This window comes from Brachypodium distachyon, chromosome 2, assembly GCF_000005505.3.
Source record: "Brachypodium distachyon strain Bd21 chromosome 2, Brachypodium_distachyon_v3.0, whole genome shotgun sequence".
In the NCBI taxonomy this organism is placed as follows: Eukaryota; Viridiplantae; Streptophyta; class Magnoliopsida; order Poales; family Poaceae; genus Brachypodium; species Brachypodium distachyon.
Window position 1 is genome coordinate 38,730,570 of NC_016132.3, and position 16,413 is coordinate 38,746,982.

The following is a 16,413-nucleotide window of genomic DNA, read 5'->3' on the forward strand; positions in this document are numbered from 1 at the left end:
GCGATGGATTTCAAGTTTTTTATTCCCTCAATTTTCTCCAAATCATCGTGTGAAGATTTTGTTTAAACCAGGGACGTTGGAGGGAGACTCGTGTCTGGTGACGGCGGGGGTAGTGACTAGAATCAATCCGCCGCATCCGACCATCACGTCGCACGGTACATAATTTTTACCTTATTTTGAACTTCTGCAATTGCGGGTTTTCCTTCCTGTCACTAGCAAGAATATTGTTTTTTAGAAATATCACTCGCAAGAATATTTTAAGCTGATAGTTGCGTGCTTGTGTTAAGTGATTTTTAATCATGTATACATGAAAAATGCATGCTACTGTATCTGTGCGTAGATTGTTAGCTATTGATTGCTTATGCTAGTGTACCATCGTTGTAGTTTGCTCACGGCTCAACACACGGAACAGAAACGGGGTCAGGCAAAAATTTGTCCTGGTGACGGGGAATGGTTTCAGCTGGGGCGTGGTCAAGGTGGAGCCACGGGGATAGGAACGTGTATAAGCACTAGCCAATGGGTTTCTTTACTAGCTTGCCACCAATAATCTCAAGATTAAGGTGATTAGTTTGGTAGATAATAAATTAATTTATGAAAAATATATGTCTCAAATTCTGGACAAATATATGGAATTAGTATGATGTAAGGTGTGTACTCTTGTTAATTTTTGTTTTTCAAATTTCGGTCTGTCACAATTAATATGAGTTCCAAATCTAGAGAATTAAAGGGTGGTGCTAATGCATGCATGGTGAGCTAGCTAGCTCAGGACTAATATGGTAGTAATATGGATCTCTCGATGGACCTGATATGTAATAAGCAAGGTATTAATTGTCAAAATAATACTGAATTTGAAATACAAGGAAAGATTTTAACAAGACACAGCACACATTCCATAATACTCCTTCCATACAGAGTACAAGAATATTTGCATGATGTGCATACCATAAGTAACTCCTAGTGACTTTATAAATTTCAAAGCTCGGCTTTTTCTCCATTAACGAATAAATGGAAGGATACACGACCTGAGCTGGGTACAAGAATACTTGCACGATGTGCATACCATAAGTACTCCTAGTGAGTAATGACTTGACTAAAAGCAACACACGCTGACGGACAGGCCAGCTGACGAAATAACTAAAATTAAAGATACACGATCGCCGTCCATGCACGCATGCAGGGAGATGAAGACTCCGACTCGGACTAGGACTCAGGATAGGTCTCTTCTCTTCATTCTTCTTCTTCAGAAAGGTGGTGGGCCGATGAAGCCGCCGTCTGGGCCGAAGTCCGGCGACGGAAGGTCCATGGTGTCTAGGAACCCCATTCCCGGCAGCGGCGGAAGGTCCATGGTCTCCGGGAACCCCAGTCCCGGCGGAGGAATCTGGCCCATTCTCGGCGGCAGCGGATGAATCTGGTCTATGAGATTCAGCTGCTGCAGCATGTTGTCCATCTGCATCATCTCCCCCATGGTGGCCCCTCCGCCATTGTTGTTTCCTGAAGAAGAACCGGCTACCTCGTAGACGCTGTTAGCGAATCCCCCGCCATTGTTGTTGCCTGAAGAATAACCACCGACCTCGTAGACGCTGTTAGCGAATCCGCGAGGCCTGGGCATGGGCATGGCGAGAGGTGAACGAGCAGGAGCAGCTGCGGCGGCGGTGAGGGTCTCGCGGAGCACGTCGTCAGCATGGAGGTCGACAGCGTTCTTCACCTCCAATAGTGCCGCCTGGAACTCCACAAGCTCGGCCTCAGATAGTTCCGCCAGGTCGGCGTCGAGCCAGGCGGCGGTGGGGCACCCGGCCGCCTCGCGTTCCCTCTCCATCTCCTCCTCCGCACGCTCCTTGCGGAGCTTCTCCCGCTCCATCATGGCCCTCAGCTCCGCGTACGCCTCGGTTAGTTCCACCAGCTTCTCCGCCGCCATGGCCGCTGGTGCCAGACCCGAAGAAGAAGAACCTTCAGTCGCCACCGCCGGAGCCGAAGAAGACCAACCTCCTCCTCCGCCGGCAGCAGGAGCAGCGGCGTTGTTGTTGTTGTTGACGAGGAGGCGGTTGACGACGGCGTCGACGGAAGGGGTGCAGAAGGAGAAAGCCTTGCCGCCTGGCGAGAAGACGACGGCAGCGAGCTCCACGCCGCAGAGGACGGAGAGCTCGCTGGCCTTTTTGAAAAGCCCAAAACGGCGCTTCGAGAAACACACCTGGCGGGCCTTATTGCTTTGGATCGGCTCCATTGCTACCTTCTGCCGGCCCAGGCTCGGCCTGCGACGCGGCGGCATTGTTAACATATTTCTATTTCCTTTGAGTTAGCTACTGCACAATCTTCCTTTCGGGATTTCTTCTATGCTACTTTGCATGTTTCTAACCCTTTCTATAGGCGCCGGAGCAGGGTAGGCATTAATGACGCATTAACCGCGTGATATTTTCGAGAATCTTATGGTTTCTCGGATCGCCATCGTCTGTCCATCCGACGGTCGATGTGAGATACTCAGGATCTAAAAGATTGCAACGTATTTATGTCTATTTATGTGTCGAGATTCGTATCTACATGTGGACATACGTACATATGGTATGTGTGGTCATTGTGAGCGCTGACGTACATGCATGCGTATTACGTGATTAATTCTCGCACGAGGTTTACATGTTTAGCAGGGAATGGATGGATTAGGCATTACTCCATATATATTCCTTCATTTCTTTCCCATTACATTCCGAATGAATGGATGGATGGAATCTCGATGGATGTGCCGCTTTGCCTAATTAATGCTAATGCTAATGCTAGCTGCATGTCATCAAGATCCAAGACGTAACGGGAAGGGCATGAAAGATGGATCGAGTAATGGGAATTGCTAATTGCGCAACGGTGAGTATTAGCTAGCTAAGTACAAGAGCTAACCCAATCCCTGTGACTAATATACCACGTGTGAGGATTAGCTGTCATCAGGCCATCCGCTAGCTCGCAGCGACCACTCGTATCATACGCGCACATATGTGTACGTATCTAGAGTACTTACGTTCTAGACACATAGGTAGATTATATAAGATACGTTTGCATCTTTCTGGATCCTGGATATCCAATACCGACCGTCGGATGGATGTAAGGCAGGTTGCAAGTGGGTTCCCACTTAAGTCTCATTTCTAGTTCATTTGGTATTTGCTAGTATAAAATCTTGGCTCAAAATTTGAATTAAAATTGAACAATCGAACTAGAAGTGGGACATAAGTGGGAGCCCAGTTGCAACCCTACATTGAAAGGACGGTCATCTGGCAACCCATAATATTTTCCAAAATAGCATGTTGGCTAATGCGTCACTACCACCTATCGCCATTCCCGCGCCTATAAAAGGGGTTAGAAAGACGCAAAGTAGCATCGAACAAATCCTTTCCTTGTAAGAAGGAAAGGAAGGGTTGTGTGGTAGCTAGCTCGAGAGGAAAGGAGAAAAATGGTGTCAGCACGTCACAACTCGAGCACGGGCTGCCAGAAGATCGAGATCGATCCATCTTAGGTTCCACTTCATAATATAACGCACACACAAGTTATTCGAGATTCAACTTTGAGCACCAGCAATAATTGGACCAATGATACGTGGACTTTGTGCTAAAAAAATTATACCATTTCCAATGGTATAATCTTCTATATCTAAGTAGGAGAAATCCACTACTTGATTTCTCTCAACATGCAAGCATGCCACATCATCACACTATTAATTTGTTCACACCTATTTAGTGGAAAACTCATTTTTTTTTGCACATGCATGCATGCTACTTTTAATCAAGTTATTCCACTAAGTGAAGAATCTATAATCTATCATACAATTCCATTATACATTTATACATTTTCATTGGATACTTTTTTGTTGCTATTTTTTCACTCATGTATGTTCTCAACAATATGGGCTCACGTATGTTAACTAAAAATTTCCGCAACAACGTGCGGGGCATCATCTAGTTTTTATAACAACTAAACCACATATTATTGGTTCAATTTATGGTCAAAGCTAAACACCGGAATGCGCGGATGCTTTGTACTATTGAATGGAGGGAGAATATCCTAGTCAAATTATTTGAATGTAACCTTGAATGGTATGTGCAATTAATTGTGTGCATACAGTTGGGGAGATGACAGACCAATATCAAAACTTAAAATTGGGTAGTTAGAACATAACTAAACTTTTGGTTACTTGTAGTCTTCCCATAGTGGGATAATTAAGGAGTATTACTTAGGGTAGATATACATGATACTCCGATAATCAACCCCGCCACTAAATTGTGATGACATGTCATACAATAATTAACCAAATCCCACCTTATCTAGTTTGCGTGGCCACATAATTAAAGATAGGTTTACGTCACTTTGTTGCCTTGTTTCCAACTCATCACGGGATACGGTGCATTTATATTGCTTGCGGACATCTTAATTAACACAAAGTACCTTACATGGCAAGAGGGGCCTATTAATTGTCTCTGACACCTTTCCGTCACAAGAAAAGATAAGTGTGGTTACCAATTACCGGTACACACCTAACTCAAAATTAAAGAACATATGCAAATTAATGTGTTAATTGGCGAAATGCTGATTTTGCTAGTATCATTAATTCGTTGTCCGAAGAAACTGTGTTTTGTAACGAGGAGGAAAAGCGGAGGCAAGCCTATTCATGGGCTAGCGGGACGACACCTAGCGGGGGAGGTGTCGGGGCGGGAGCTAGCAAGGGAGATGATGAGTGGTTGTAGTTATGATCCAAGAAGAGGTGACGGCTCATTTGACGGATTGGACATGTGAAAGGATATATGGGAGCAGAATGATCCTTCTCATTGGCAACGCACAACTTTTTTTTATTTCTCTTCCACGCATGTGAATATTATAGTTTTGCTAAGAAAAGAGTGGCGTCATCCATTTCATTATACACACCTTGAGGCAGATTCCTGTGAATAGTGGAGACGGGCCGGATCGTGGATATTATTTTTTCTTTTACGGAACCTCATCAAGAGGCCAGGGTGCTGCTGCAATTCATTAAGAAGAATAGAATGACTTCGTCTATAAGAGAAACCGAGCCGAAAACATCACAATGCACGGCTTATTCAAGGAAAACCACACAAAAACCCTGACAAAGAGCATTACAGAACAAAACCGATACACAAGTCGCAACCGCAAAGGTGAACCACTGTCCGCTCCAACGACGCTGGACAGTGAGCAGCTCTTAACGCCAGAAGAAGGAAACAGGGCTTCTCCAACGACCGAAACAAAGAAGAGGTCAGCCCGACAGAAACAACTCGTACAACGGCGAGCCCACCCCACTCGATGCCGGCATCCCTGGCCAAGCTCGAGCCAGTCACATCGCTGCAAGCATCTGTCATCGCCAGACGAGGGCTCCAAAGGCAACTCCTCCAAGAAGGGTACGACGTCCGAAGACGCCGCAGTTGTCCGGTCCAGATAAACCGGACCAAAGCTTTCGCTCGGAGGCACCTCGGATGCCAAGGATGGGATGCCTCGGTGCTGCACGACAACGCCTTCAAGAAGGGAAATGACATTTGGAAACGCCATCGTCGCTGGCACTGACGAAGCTGGTGCAAGATTTTCACCCGCAAACACCAACAACCCACCGCAGACAAAAAGAGCACCGCAGCAAGCCAAAGAGCTGAGGAAGCTTGACCGGAGGCCTCCTCCGCCACCGCTCCACGACGCCGATGGAGCCCGTCACACACCACGGAGCCTGACGCCCACCGGCCGGAACTCCGCAACTCACGCCTCCAACCATCTGCAGAAACTGTGAAGGCACCCCCCCACCACGGATCCGGCAACGCGCAGCACAGAACCATAGCCGCCGACCACAGGGGCGCCGCCCCGGCCACCTCTCGGGCCCACCCCAGCCACTTCACCGGCCCACTCCAGTCCTCGTCGGACCACGCCTGACATCGCCGCCGCCGGCAATGCACCGCCGGCTGTGCCTCCACCAACAGATCTGGGCTCACGACCCCAGATCCCAGGCAGCCTCGCCCCGGAACCCGCAGCCATGCCCTAGAGCACGCCGCATCGCCCTGGAGAAGACGCCCTGAAGAGCCGCGCTGCTGCTAGGAGAGGAAAGGGGAAGCCTCGCCGCCGTCGTCCGCCGTTGAGGGCTTTGCCGGCCCGGCATCCTCCGGCGGCGGCGAGGTGGCGGAGAGGGCTGAGTCACGGTGGCGGCACTCGAGGGAAATCGCCACCCGAGTCACCCTAAGGAGCGACGCGGGGGCTGGGCTGGGCCGTTTTTTATGATCGTGGATATTGTCATGCGTTAAGATTTATGCACCTCATACTTGTGCTCAGTTTTTAACGGGAGCAAGCTCAATGTGTCCCTTTTTTTTTTGAGGGAATGTGTCCCTTTTCCCTTTGCGTGGTGTGACTATCGACTACAGGTGTCTTTGTTGATCTCAGTTCTCACAAACAAGGCTCACAGCTGGCGCACACACGGTGGCGGCTATTTTTTTTGGAGGAAATTGTATACCACTACTGTTTTGAGTCTCTGATCGAGTGTTCCCACCTTTCTTTGTGGATGCTGCCAATAGGAAGGATATGTGTTCTAGAACCAATTACGAAAGTTTGATCCTTAATAGTATAGATTATTGCAAAAGTTAAGTACACACCGAACAACAAGTTACTTGTGTAACCAGTACATATCACCTAGGTCGTACGTGTTTGGGTTTGGACGCTTTGTATCTTTCCCCCGTAAAGAAAGGCAAGGCCTCCTAGCCTCTTCATCTTCCGATATAACCATAATTTTATATTGAAAAAGATACTATCAATTTTTTTAGAACAACCGGCAGTAACTCATAATAGTGTTGAGAATACACGTCAGGAGGTGATAAAACTTCGTAAATGGTTTGCAATGGAATAAAGCATACGTGTGGAGTAAAAGGAGTATCTGAGTTTTAAAATAACTGGAAGTGGCCGTGATCACCGTCAATGGCTTCCCTTGATCATTTATATATTCAGAACGAGCCCTTTATTCATGCAGTTCAATCCAGTGGTGTATGATGCATGCATGCATGTTGATAAGAAATGACTTTAGACATGTATGTTGTTACCATGCAAGTCCAATGATATATGAAAGCCAGTTGGAGCTAGGCAGTAATTCGTAAGATGAAGGCACGTTATTATCATGCATATGGCCATTAATTTGCATAACGAAAAAGCATGATAACACATTATAGCTAACCGCTGGATCTATAAATTGAGGTTGTGTCATGCCCCCGTTAGCGTAGTTTGTGATCAGTTGTTTTTGTTTGTGCAAGTAGCCAGCCATGTAAAAAAACAAGCATGGCGTACATACGTTTTTTTTTCATGCATCGATGAGTTTGGGGTATTAGAAGATAACTGAGATGTTACATCTTGCATGCTCCACCTAAACGAGTCGAGGTGCTTCGTCGTGAGCCTTGACACTGCCGAGACCAAGTTCTCCGTCAAGGGCCATAAGGCCACACGAACTACCACTGGCCGTACACGGAGGAAGTGACGGTGCAGGCGGCCGACGTCCTAGCGGTGAGCGTCCACCGCGACAAGATCATCGTCGTGCACCCCGGCCGGCTGTGCTCGCTCTGGTCCTTCAATAGGGTAGAGAGGGGTTGGTGCTTTTGCGCTGTGTGAAGACGGGGGACAAACCCCTCGGACTGGATGAAGCGCGACTGGCGTTCAGGAACTCCATGAATCCGCGATGATGAGGCGGCGACAAAACATTGCAGGCAATCTTCATGAATCGTCGCCACCAATTCGCTGCGGTGAGGATGGGTGAAGATAGAGCATACATCCACGGCATCGCCTTCTCCCCAGATTCCAAATGGTTGGCTGTCTCCAGCGACAAAGCAATCATGTACATTTTCAGCGTTTGTTGATCATCGCAGTCCCGGCAGGAGCACTGCTATTCATAACAATGTCTGCTAGCACTTTATCCTTTGCTTTCTTCTCAATCTTCTGCCAACTGAAAAATGCAACCGCGTGAGTCTCTTTTAATGAGAGTGTGATTTATTTTTCGATCAATGCAATTTTTCTCACAACTATGCTCTGTGTCGCGAATCCAGTTGGACGAATAAATCTTGAAATATCCATGCTCATTTTTTAAACAAAAATATTCAAGATTTTCATTTTAAATGTGTTTTCTGACTCAAACATATATACATGAAAGTTCACAAAAAAATGTTTGCAAAAAAATATATGAAAAACTTAAATATCTTGCATTATAATTTAAGTTAATTGTAAATCTAAAAAATAAAGTGAAGTATTAGAGGATAACTGCAACGATACGACAAATCTTGACGGGGAGGTGGTTCATGCCAACGATCACCTCGACCGTGGGGACATTTCCCTTTCAACGTGTGGGTATATTCATGCTTATATTAGAGTAAAATGCACCCGAGGTTTTTATCCTTTTGCGAAAGTGTCAAGTAGGTCCCCAATTTTTGAAAATGCACGTTTAGGTCCTCATTGTTTGGTAAGTGGTTCATCTCAGGTCCCTTACCTGTATGCACAGCTCCGGCCGCATGACGTGGCTGCCACGTAGGCTTTGGGCCCACACGTCAGGCGACGACGTGGCGTTACAATCTTACAGGAAACCCCTCGCGTGGCAAATGTTCCTAGAAAGAAAAATGTGGCTACCAAGAGAAGGATGTGTTCTGCAAGAGTGGTAAAAAGATTCCATTTTTGTATACATGCAGATGTCACTAATCCTAGGTGGCAGCGCCATGTGTTCGCCTGACGTGTGGGCCCAAAGCCTAGGTGGCAGCCACGTCATGCGGCCGGAGCTGTGCATACAGGCGAGGGACCTGAGATGAACCATTTAACAAACAATGAGAACCTAAACGTGCATTTTAAAGATTGGGGACCTACTTGACACTTCCGAGAAAGAATATGGACCTCGGGTGCATTTTACTCCTTATATTATGCAAATACATGGCCTTGCATGCATGGCATGAAAACATTGAAAGCCTTGCGCTCATCTACTTTCACAAGGTTACGAGCTGTACAGAGTTTAAAAATTAAGATGGAGCGGCAAATACAAAGTAACGTCATATCATATATGTAGGAATTCACTTTTTTATGCAACACAAAAAATAAAAATAAAAATCTTACATTTTTTTACCCATCCACTAAGAGCGATTTTCTGTGTAATTATCAAAAACTTAATTGTTTGTTTTTCTAAGCTATAAAAAATAGGAGTAAAATACATCCATGGTGCTAATTTTTTTTATAGGTATCAAGTTAGTTTTATATCTTTCAAAATGCACGTCTGATTCTTATATCTTTTTTAATGGTTTATCACAGGTCCTAAATGTGCGTGATCGCGTCTCACCGGGTGACGTGCAGCGTTGACCCATGCCACATCGTATTGGGCCGACAGGATAGATAGCCACTGCGAATGTAATTAATCTTCCAGAACCCCTTGATCTCTCATCTTTCCATTTCGCGGCCCTTCGTACCCCTTTTTATATATTCTTATATAATTTAGTCAAACATGAAAAAAATTGACTTATCACAAAATTGGACTTCTTATATTTAGAATACTTAGTAGCCACATGTAAAAACGGCTTCAGGATGTCATGCATGGGCGCATGCCCAGAACCCACCATCTGCATGCATGCTATCTTGTACGAACGCGTGCAATGTTCATGCATGCACGTATGCCTATTGATTTGCATCATAGAAGCATGAACACCGCCCCATTAGTTGGGTCTATAAATCGAGGGAGTGTCCTCCTATATATGCATCAGCCTGAAGATTGAGTAGTAACTCGTCTGATGTACTGTTGTGCTGTCTGCATTTGTGTACCTACAAATTGTTGTATTAGCATCTAACCATACATATGTGTTCTTGGAAATATATTAAAATATGAGATATTAGAAGACAACTGACATGTTATGTAGAGCTTGATTAGAAGGTGCTCCATGCGGCCAACAGCAGGACGCCAAGGTGCCATGGCCGGTGGACTCGATGACGGTGTGCGGCCAGACGGTTGGAACATCTTGTACTCCCTCGTTTCTAAATACTTATCGTTGTTTTAGTGCAAGTTTGTACTAAAACGGCGACAAGTATTTAGGAACGGAACGATTAGTCGTCTCCATCCGTACTCGTTGTACTTGTTGCACACATACTCGTCGTCGCACCCTGATGGTGCTGAGGATCACGCCGGCGTACTCGTCGTCTTCTTAACAATGCTCCCAATGCATTGATGAGATATATACTCTTATTTTTCTGCCCACATATTATGGTACATGCACATGTTCTTAGTTAATTTGAGGTTGACCTAAAATGTTGATCTCAGTTTGCATTCGTGTCTTGGTTTTAAATATAAGAAAAATATTGAAGTCGCCTGGCGATCGAAGAACATTGAACACATCGGATATTTAACACTGGGGATGCAAAAGGGGACCCGAAGAACATTGAACACGTCCGGATATTTAACACTGGGGTTGCAAAGGGGCCCCCCTAACCTCCCTTCTAGTTCAATTTTTAAATCTTGTATTCAATTGAACAGAAGAAATTGAATAGAAATGAAAAGCTGACCTGGGATCCTGCTTGTATCCGTAACTAACACAGTAAAAAACCGGTCAAATATACACACACATCCATCGCAGAAACAGAGAAAATAAGTCAAGTCGATATGCTTATAAGGTAGCATTTGCATACGCAAGTTGACGAGAATTAAACGACGGCCAATTAATTGGCTAGCTGGAATTCCCTTCCAGCTAGGACATGTTGACCAAGCTATATATCTTAGGCGGCAACAGCTGCATGCTCACCACGTTGATCGGAAGTTGAAGAGGAACAAGAGCAAGAACTCGGATGATTGTCGTGCACGTTGGACAGATCGATTCATATCTCTTAACCAACAGCTGCACGGATCACAAGCTTATATAAACAATCACCTTGTTCAGCAGTATATATACACCCTCTTGCTCACCCCAATTGAAGCATCCAGAGCTGATCAGGTGATCATGGCGAAGAGCGGCGAAAAGGGGTCTGTTTTGGTGCTCGTGGCCTTTGCCGCTGCCATCCTCCTCCTGGGCGCGCAGGTGAAGCCGGCTGTTGCTGATGGCTATAACACCGATATAGAGGGCAAGGTGAGGGGTATAGTGAATGCCAGAATCTACGACGCCCCTGGACTCATCCGGCTCGTGTTCCACGACTGCTGGGTAAAGGTAACAATTATTCAAACAGCCACTCTTGATATTGCAGTTATTTAGTGCTCATGTTTCTCTTTTTCGGTGGTAAAGTAATCAGGGGCATTTTGTTACATTTGCAAATGTTTCCGGCAATCATGGGTACATGAACATATGTAGCAAAATGAAACAGGGTGTGGTTTTATCTCAGCCGTCAGATTTTTAAGTATAAATCTCAGTTGACGCATCAGAACTGTTGGATTAAAATCTGATTGCCATCATAATTTTTCCTTCTCTCACATGCTGCCGTTGGATTAAGATTTGATGGTCAAAAAGTCGACTGATTTTCTAATTAAAAGACAAGTAACTTCTCATCAGCAAAAAACAGAATGAAATAACACATTCGTACGGTTTGTATCAGGGTTGCGATGCATCCGTGTTGCTGAAGAGAGCTGATGGGCTGGCAGAGATGGACGCGGTCCAGAACGGCGGACTCCGGGGCCTGGACGTGATCCAGGCCATCAAGGACGCGCTCACCAAGGACTACCCGGCCGTCACCTGCGCCGACGCAGTTGTCTACGCGGCGCGCGAGGCGTGCTACATCCTTAGCTACGGCAAGATCGCGTACCCCGTGGACGGGCCGGGCTACCACAAGGACGCCGTCGGCTCGTTCAAGGACGACGCGGCGGCGCTCCCGCCGCCCTTCGGACCCTCGTCCAGCTTCAAGAACCTCACCAAGAACTTCGGCGGCAAGCCGGGCTTCGGTGCCGGTGATCTCGTAATCCTCTCTGGCGCGCACGCCGTCGGCCTGGCCCACCGCCCGGCCTTTGTAGACCGCCTGGACCTGCAGGTCGCGGCCCGTGGCGAGATCGACGTCCTTTACCAGAAAAAGATCGATCAGGTGTCGAATGCAAGCCCGGCGAAGGCGATCCACAACAACGTCCGCGACATCGACCAACCTGAGACGGTGCCTGGCGTCCTGGACAACAGCTACTACGCCGCCAACCTCGGTAAGAAGGTGCTCTTCAACTCCGACTGGGCGCTCATCACGGACCCGGCCGCGCGGGGACAAATGGAAAGGTTCGAGAAATTCCCCGGCGACTGGTACGACCTCTTCGGCAAGGCAATGGCCAAGCTCAGCAGGCTCCCTGCCGAGGGCCCCACTCTCAGTGTGCCCAGGGCGAGATGCGATGGCACCAGCTACTAGGAGAGATCCAACGACACGTACGCACGGCCCGCCCAAGCGCCAACATTTGAACAAGACATGCATTGCTTGCATGCACATTGATTTATTCGTTACTTTACCTATCATGTTTGTCAATTATTGTTTAATTTACTTATGCTAGTACTAATAATTGTACCTTTTTTTGCTTGCCCTGCTTTTGTAATACATATGCATGTTCTGAAAGTTATGTTGTCCTACATATGTAATCCACGCCGTAAACGCTTTGAAATAACATGACCATTCAATTTGCCTTTTGGAACTTACTCAAATTTTTGCACATGCTGCAAAGGGGGAGACCTGAAACCGCTAGTGGAATAGCTAGTCATATCCTCCTCACAAGTATCTATTCACAGTGTCATGCTCGGTTGAAGAGAGCAAGGCATCTTGCATATGGGAGCTCAAGATGGGGGGTAATATTGGACTTAACTTGACCACCGGAGGGTGAAGTTTGCTGGGTGTCGGGGGGATGACCCCGGGTAGAGTCATGGCGACACAACTTTAGCCGAGATAACGGAGGTAAAGCCGGCATAGAAACGTATGCCGGCATAGTTTTCATATCTTGTAAGTTTGCAGGATAAGGACGAGCCCCTTGATCTCGGCGGTGCCAAGATCCTTCAACGGTCTTATCCTGACCACGTGGTGCAAAGTAAAGCAGCGCCATCATCATCTCAGAAAAGCAGTCAGCGCCTGCGTACCGGTGTCAGGTGACCATGCTAGAGAAGCACCGAAAGGGAATCTTTGACGGAAGCCGGCAGAGGATAGTTGTACCCGTTGCAGGCTGACAGGGAAAAGTAAAGTTGTCTTGTCCCCTGTGGTACTGGCTGGAGGGAACCGAGCCGCGTGCCCGGCGGGGCCCAAGGAAGGTGATGTTAGACTCGGCCCGCATGTTAGTGTGACATGCCTGGCCCATAAATAGAGCACTACACCTCCCTGAAGAGGAGATCGGGCACTTAGACATTCGAGGGTTTCCCCTTCTTCTTCTTCTTCTTCTTCTTCTTCTTCTTCTTCTTCTTCTTCTTCTTCTTCTTCTTCTTCTTCTTCCTCAAGAATACAGCTCAAGGAGCATCATTGTAGAGCTTGCCTATCTCGGCTAATACAACAAAGTAGGAGTAGGAGTCTTACCTCGGCAAGAGCGCTCCGAATCTGGGTAAATCTATGTGTTCTTGTGTGAATCGTGCGTGTTCTTCTTCACGTCTTCCCTCCTCCGGATCCTCCTTCGTCCATTGGCCCCAAGTTAAGCCATCATATGGCATCTGCCGTGACACCACCATGACACTGGGACTGGGATGATCATGGGAGCAATACTTTCATTCAGAGTATTAGCTCAGACCTCTTCGGGAGAACATCCCATTTATCATGAAATTTCTTAGCAGCGCTATCATTACAAATCAGTGATGATCTTCTCCACATTTCACGAGAAGCCTGTGGTAATTAACCACAAACCCGAAAGTAATAGAGTTGTAGGATGATTTATTAACCTCTTGAAACAGAATAGTCAGCGTGCCTGTTTTCAGTACCTTTTAGACTTTTATGCCCATTTTTAAAACAAAAAAATGTTAAGCTAGGATATATGTAATCAGTGGCTACAATAAACATATCACAGTTTTTGTCTGCTACACTTGCTGTGCTCTTTTCTACATTTTTTTTACCCGAACTTCGGCGGGCGAAAGCCAGCCTGCACAACTTTTATTAAAAAAACTGAACTTTACAAGGGGAATGAGGTGGAAGAAGAAAATAACAAAGAAGGTTAGGAGATTACAGCAGTGTTGCTAAATGAGTTAACATAATAGACCAGTCGTTCATGAGAGCTTTTGGAGCCGAGGAGCCAATCTTGTGAGACAAGAGGGCGATGTCATTGGAGCACCGTTCGATAACCAAGTGCAGAAGTTCAATCAGATTGTTGAAGACCATCGCATTTCTTCTTTTCCAAATATTCCAGATAACCGCCAATAGCACAGTAGAATGGACCTCGTCAGGGGGATGTCGGGCCGTGAGAGGCTCTTCGAGGCTCTCACAAGAAGACGCATCATGATGCAGGGCCTGAAGGGCAGACCAAATTGGTTGAGCCAAGTGGCAGTGAAGCAGCATGTGAGAAGTGGTTTCAGTCCGGTCGCAGAATGGACACTTGTCATCGTCGGTCAGCCCACGACGAAACCGGCGATCGTTGGTGAAGAGCCGATTCTTGCAAGCTAACCAAGCAGAGATCCTGCAGCGGTTGGGAACAAAGTTCGCCCATAGCACGGGAGCTACAGGGTCATCCCGTCTGTCCACAAAGGAGGCCGAGTATGCAGATTTCGTGGTAAGGCCCTTGCCATCCAACCTACCCACGCGTGAGTCGTTGACCTGTAAATTCAAGACCACAGGATCGAGCAATAATTGTAGGTCGCCAAGTTCAATAAGCGCAGCATGGGAAAGCCTTGGCCGAAAAGTTGTAAGACTGTCCAAGGAGAGCATCGCTGAGGCAACAGAGATGTTTGGTCTAAGGGAATGGGAGAATAAGGCTGGGAATCGTGAAGCAAGAGTGTCATCGCCCAACCAAAGGTCCAGCCAGAAGGATGTTGAGAGACCATCACCGATTTTGACCTTGGTGATATGACGGAAAAGGTCCAGACCGGCCATAAGATCTTTCCAAACAAAAGAATCAAGAGAGTGAGAGTCGCCAAGGTCACGATTAAGGGACCAGCCATAAGAAGCCGCGAATCGCTGTTCCCAAGGAGGTGCACCAGGCAAGTGGACCTTAGCCAAATGTTTGAGAAGGAGGCAGAAGTTGTGAGTGCGAAGGCACCGGAACCCTAGCCCCCCCTTATCCGTCGGAGCGCAAAGCTCGTCCCAAGCCACCTTACAGTTCCCCCCGTTCGCATGGTCCTCACCAGTCCAAAAGAAGGCCCTGCAGCATTTGCCGATATCATGAATCGTGCCCGCCGGAAGGAGAATGGCACCCATCGCGTAGGAAGGGAGCGCCTGGAGGACCGCACGAACCAAGATCACTCTACCACCAATGGACAATAATTTCCCTTTCCAGCCGGCAAGCCAACAGTCAACCTTGTCGATGATTGGTCGGAAAGCGGATAGCCTAAGCTTGTGTGTGGACAACGGAAGACCGAGATAGATTTGAGAAAATGAGGAAATTGGGCAGCCGAGGATGTTGGCTAGAGCGGTAGCGTCGTTGGAGGGAACATGGATGGGAGCGAAAATGCTTTTATGGTAATTAATTTGTAGACCAGTGGCGACAAAAAAAAATTCCAGGACCTCACGAAGATTAATGAGTTGGGATTGATCTGCGCGAAGGATAATGAGAGTGTTGTCAGCGTATTGTAGTACCGGACAAGGCAAGGAGTCATCAATCGGGTGAGAGATAAGCCCATCGTTGTTTGCTGCTTGTAAGAGACGTTGAAGCACATCCGCAACTAAAATGAAGAGGAATGGGGAGAGGGGTCCACCCTGGCACAGACCTCAGCGGCACTGGATCCAAGGGCCTGGAACACCTTTAAGAAGAACAATAGATTGACTAGAAGAGTTTAGGTCTGCGATCCAGGAGCACCACTTGGCCGGAAACCCCTTGGCGAGGAGGATTTTTTGAAGGGCAACCCAAGAGGCCGAGTCAAAGGCTTTTTGAAAGTCCAGCTTAATAGCAATCGACAGAAGTTTCCTTTTGTGACAGGTTTGGACAATGTCCGTAGCATAGATGAAGTTTTCCGATATGTTTCTTCCTTGAATGAAACCAGTTTGGTCAAGATGGATGAGGGAAGGGATAAGGGGGCGAAGGCGTAGTGCCATACATTTGGATGCAACCTTTAAGAAACAATTTTGCAAGGAAACCGGCCTAAAGTGGTCGGGGGAAGAAACTCCTTGCTTTTTGGGGAGAAGCATGATATAAGCCTTATTGATGCAGCGTAGGTCCGCCGAATGATCAAAGAACTTGGCCAACAGGCAGAGGAGGTTGTCTTTGATTAACTGCCAATACTTTTTATAAAAAGCAGACCCAAAGCCATCAGGGCCCGGACTGGAGTTATCATTCATGGAAAGCAGGCAATCTTTGATCTCGGAAAGGGCAAATGGGATGACGAGATATTG

The 16,413-nt window shown here is 47.0% G+C and overlaps 2 protein-coding genes across 2 annotated transcripts; one reads left to right on the forward strand and one right to left on the reverse strand.

The window, feature by feature from the left end:
• Nucleotides 1-1,240: 1,240 nt before the first annotated feature.
• Nucleotides 1,241-2,266, reverse strand: LOC100835707 (agamous-like MADS-box protein AGL23). The gene has a single exon (XM_014898613.1). It carries the CDS (start codon nucleotides 2,264-2,266, stop codon nucleotides 1,241-1,243), a length of 1,026 nt encoding a protein of 341 aa, XP_014754099.1.
• Nucleotides 2,267-10,911: 8,645 nt separating this feature from the next.
• On the forward strand, nucleotides 10,912-12,598 carry LOC112270627 (peroxidase 2-like). The gene is made up of 2 exons (XM_024458464.1): nucleotides 10,912-11,153; nucleotides 11,536-12,598. Exons 1-2 carry the CDS (start codon nucleotides 10,950-10,952, stop codon nucleotides 12,319-12,321), a joined length of 990 nt encoding a protein of 329 aa, XP_024314232.1. The 5' UTR covers nucleotides 10,912-10,949; the 3' UTR covers nucleotides 12,322-12,598.
• Nucleotides 12,599-16,413: the final 3,815 nt, after the last annotated feature.

Coding starts and splice junctions, on each gene's coding strand:
- LOC112270627 (XM_024458464.1), top strand. CDS start 10,950: ATGGCGAAGAGCGGCGAAAAGGGGTCTGTTTTGGTGCTCGTGGCCTTT. Junction 11,154..11,535: donor TCCACGACTGCTGGGTAAAG/GTAACAATTATT, acceptor GGTTTGTATCAG/GGTTGCGATGCATCCGTGTT.
- LOC100835707 (XM_014898613.1), bottom strand. CDS start 2,266: ATGCCGCCGCGTCGCAGGCCGAGCCTGGGCCGGCAGAAGGTAGCAATG.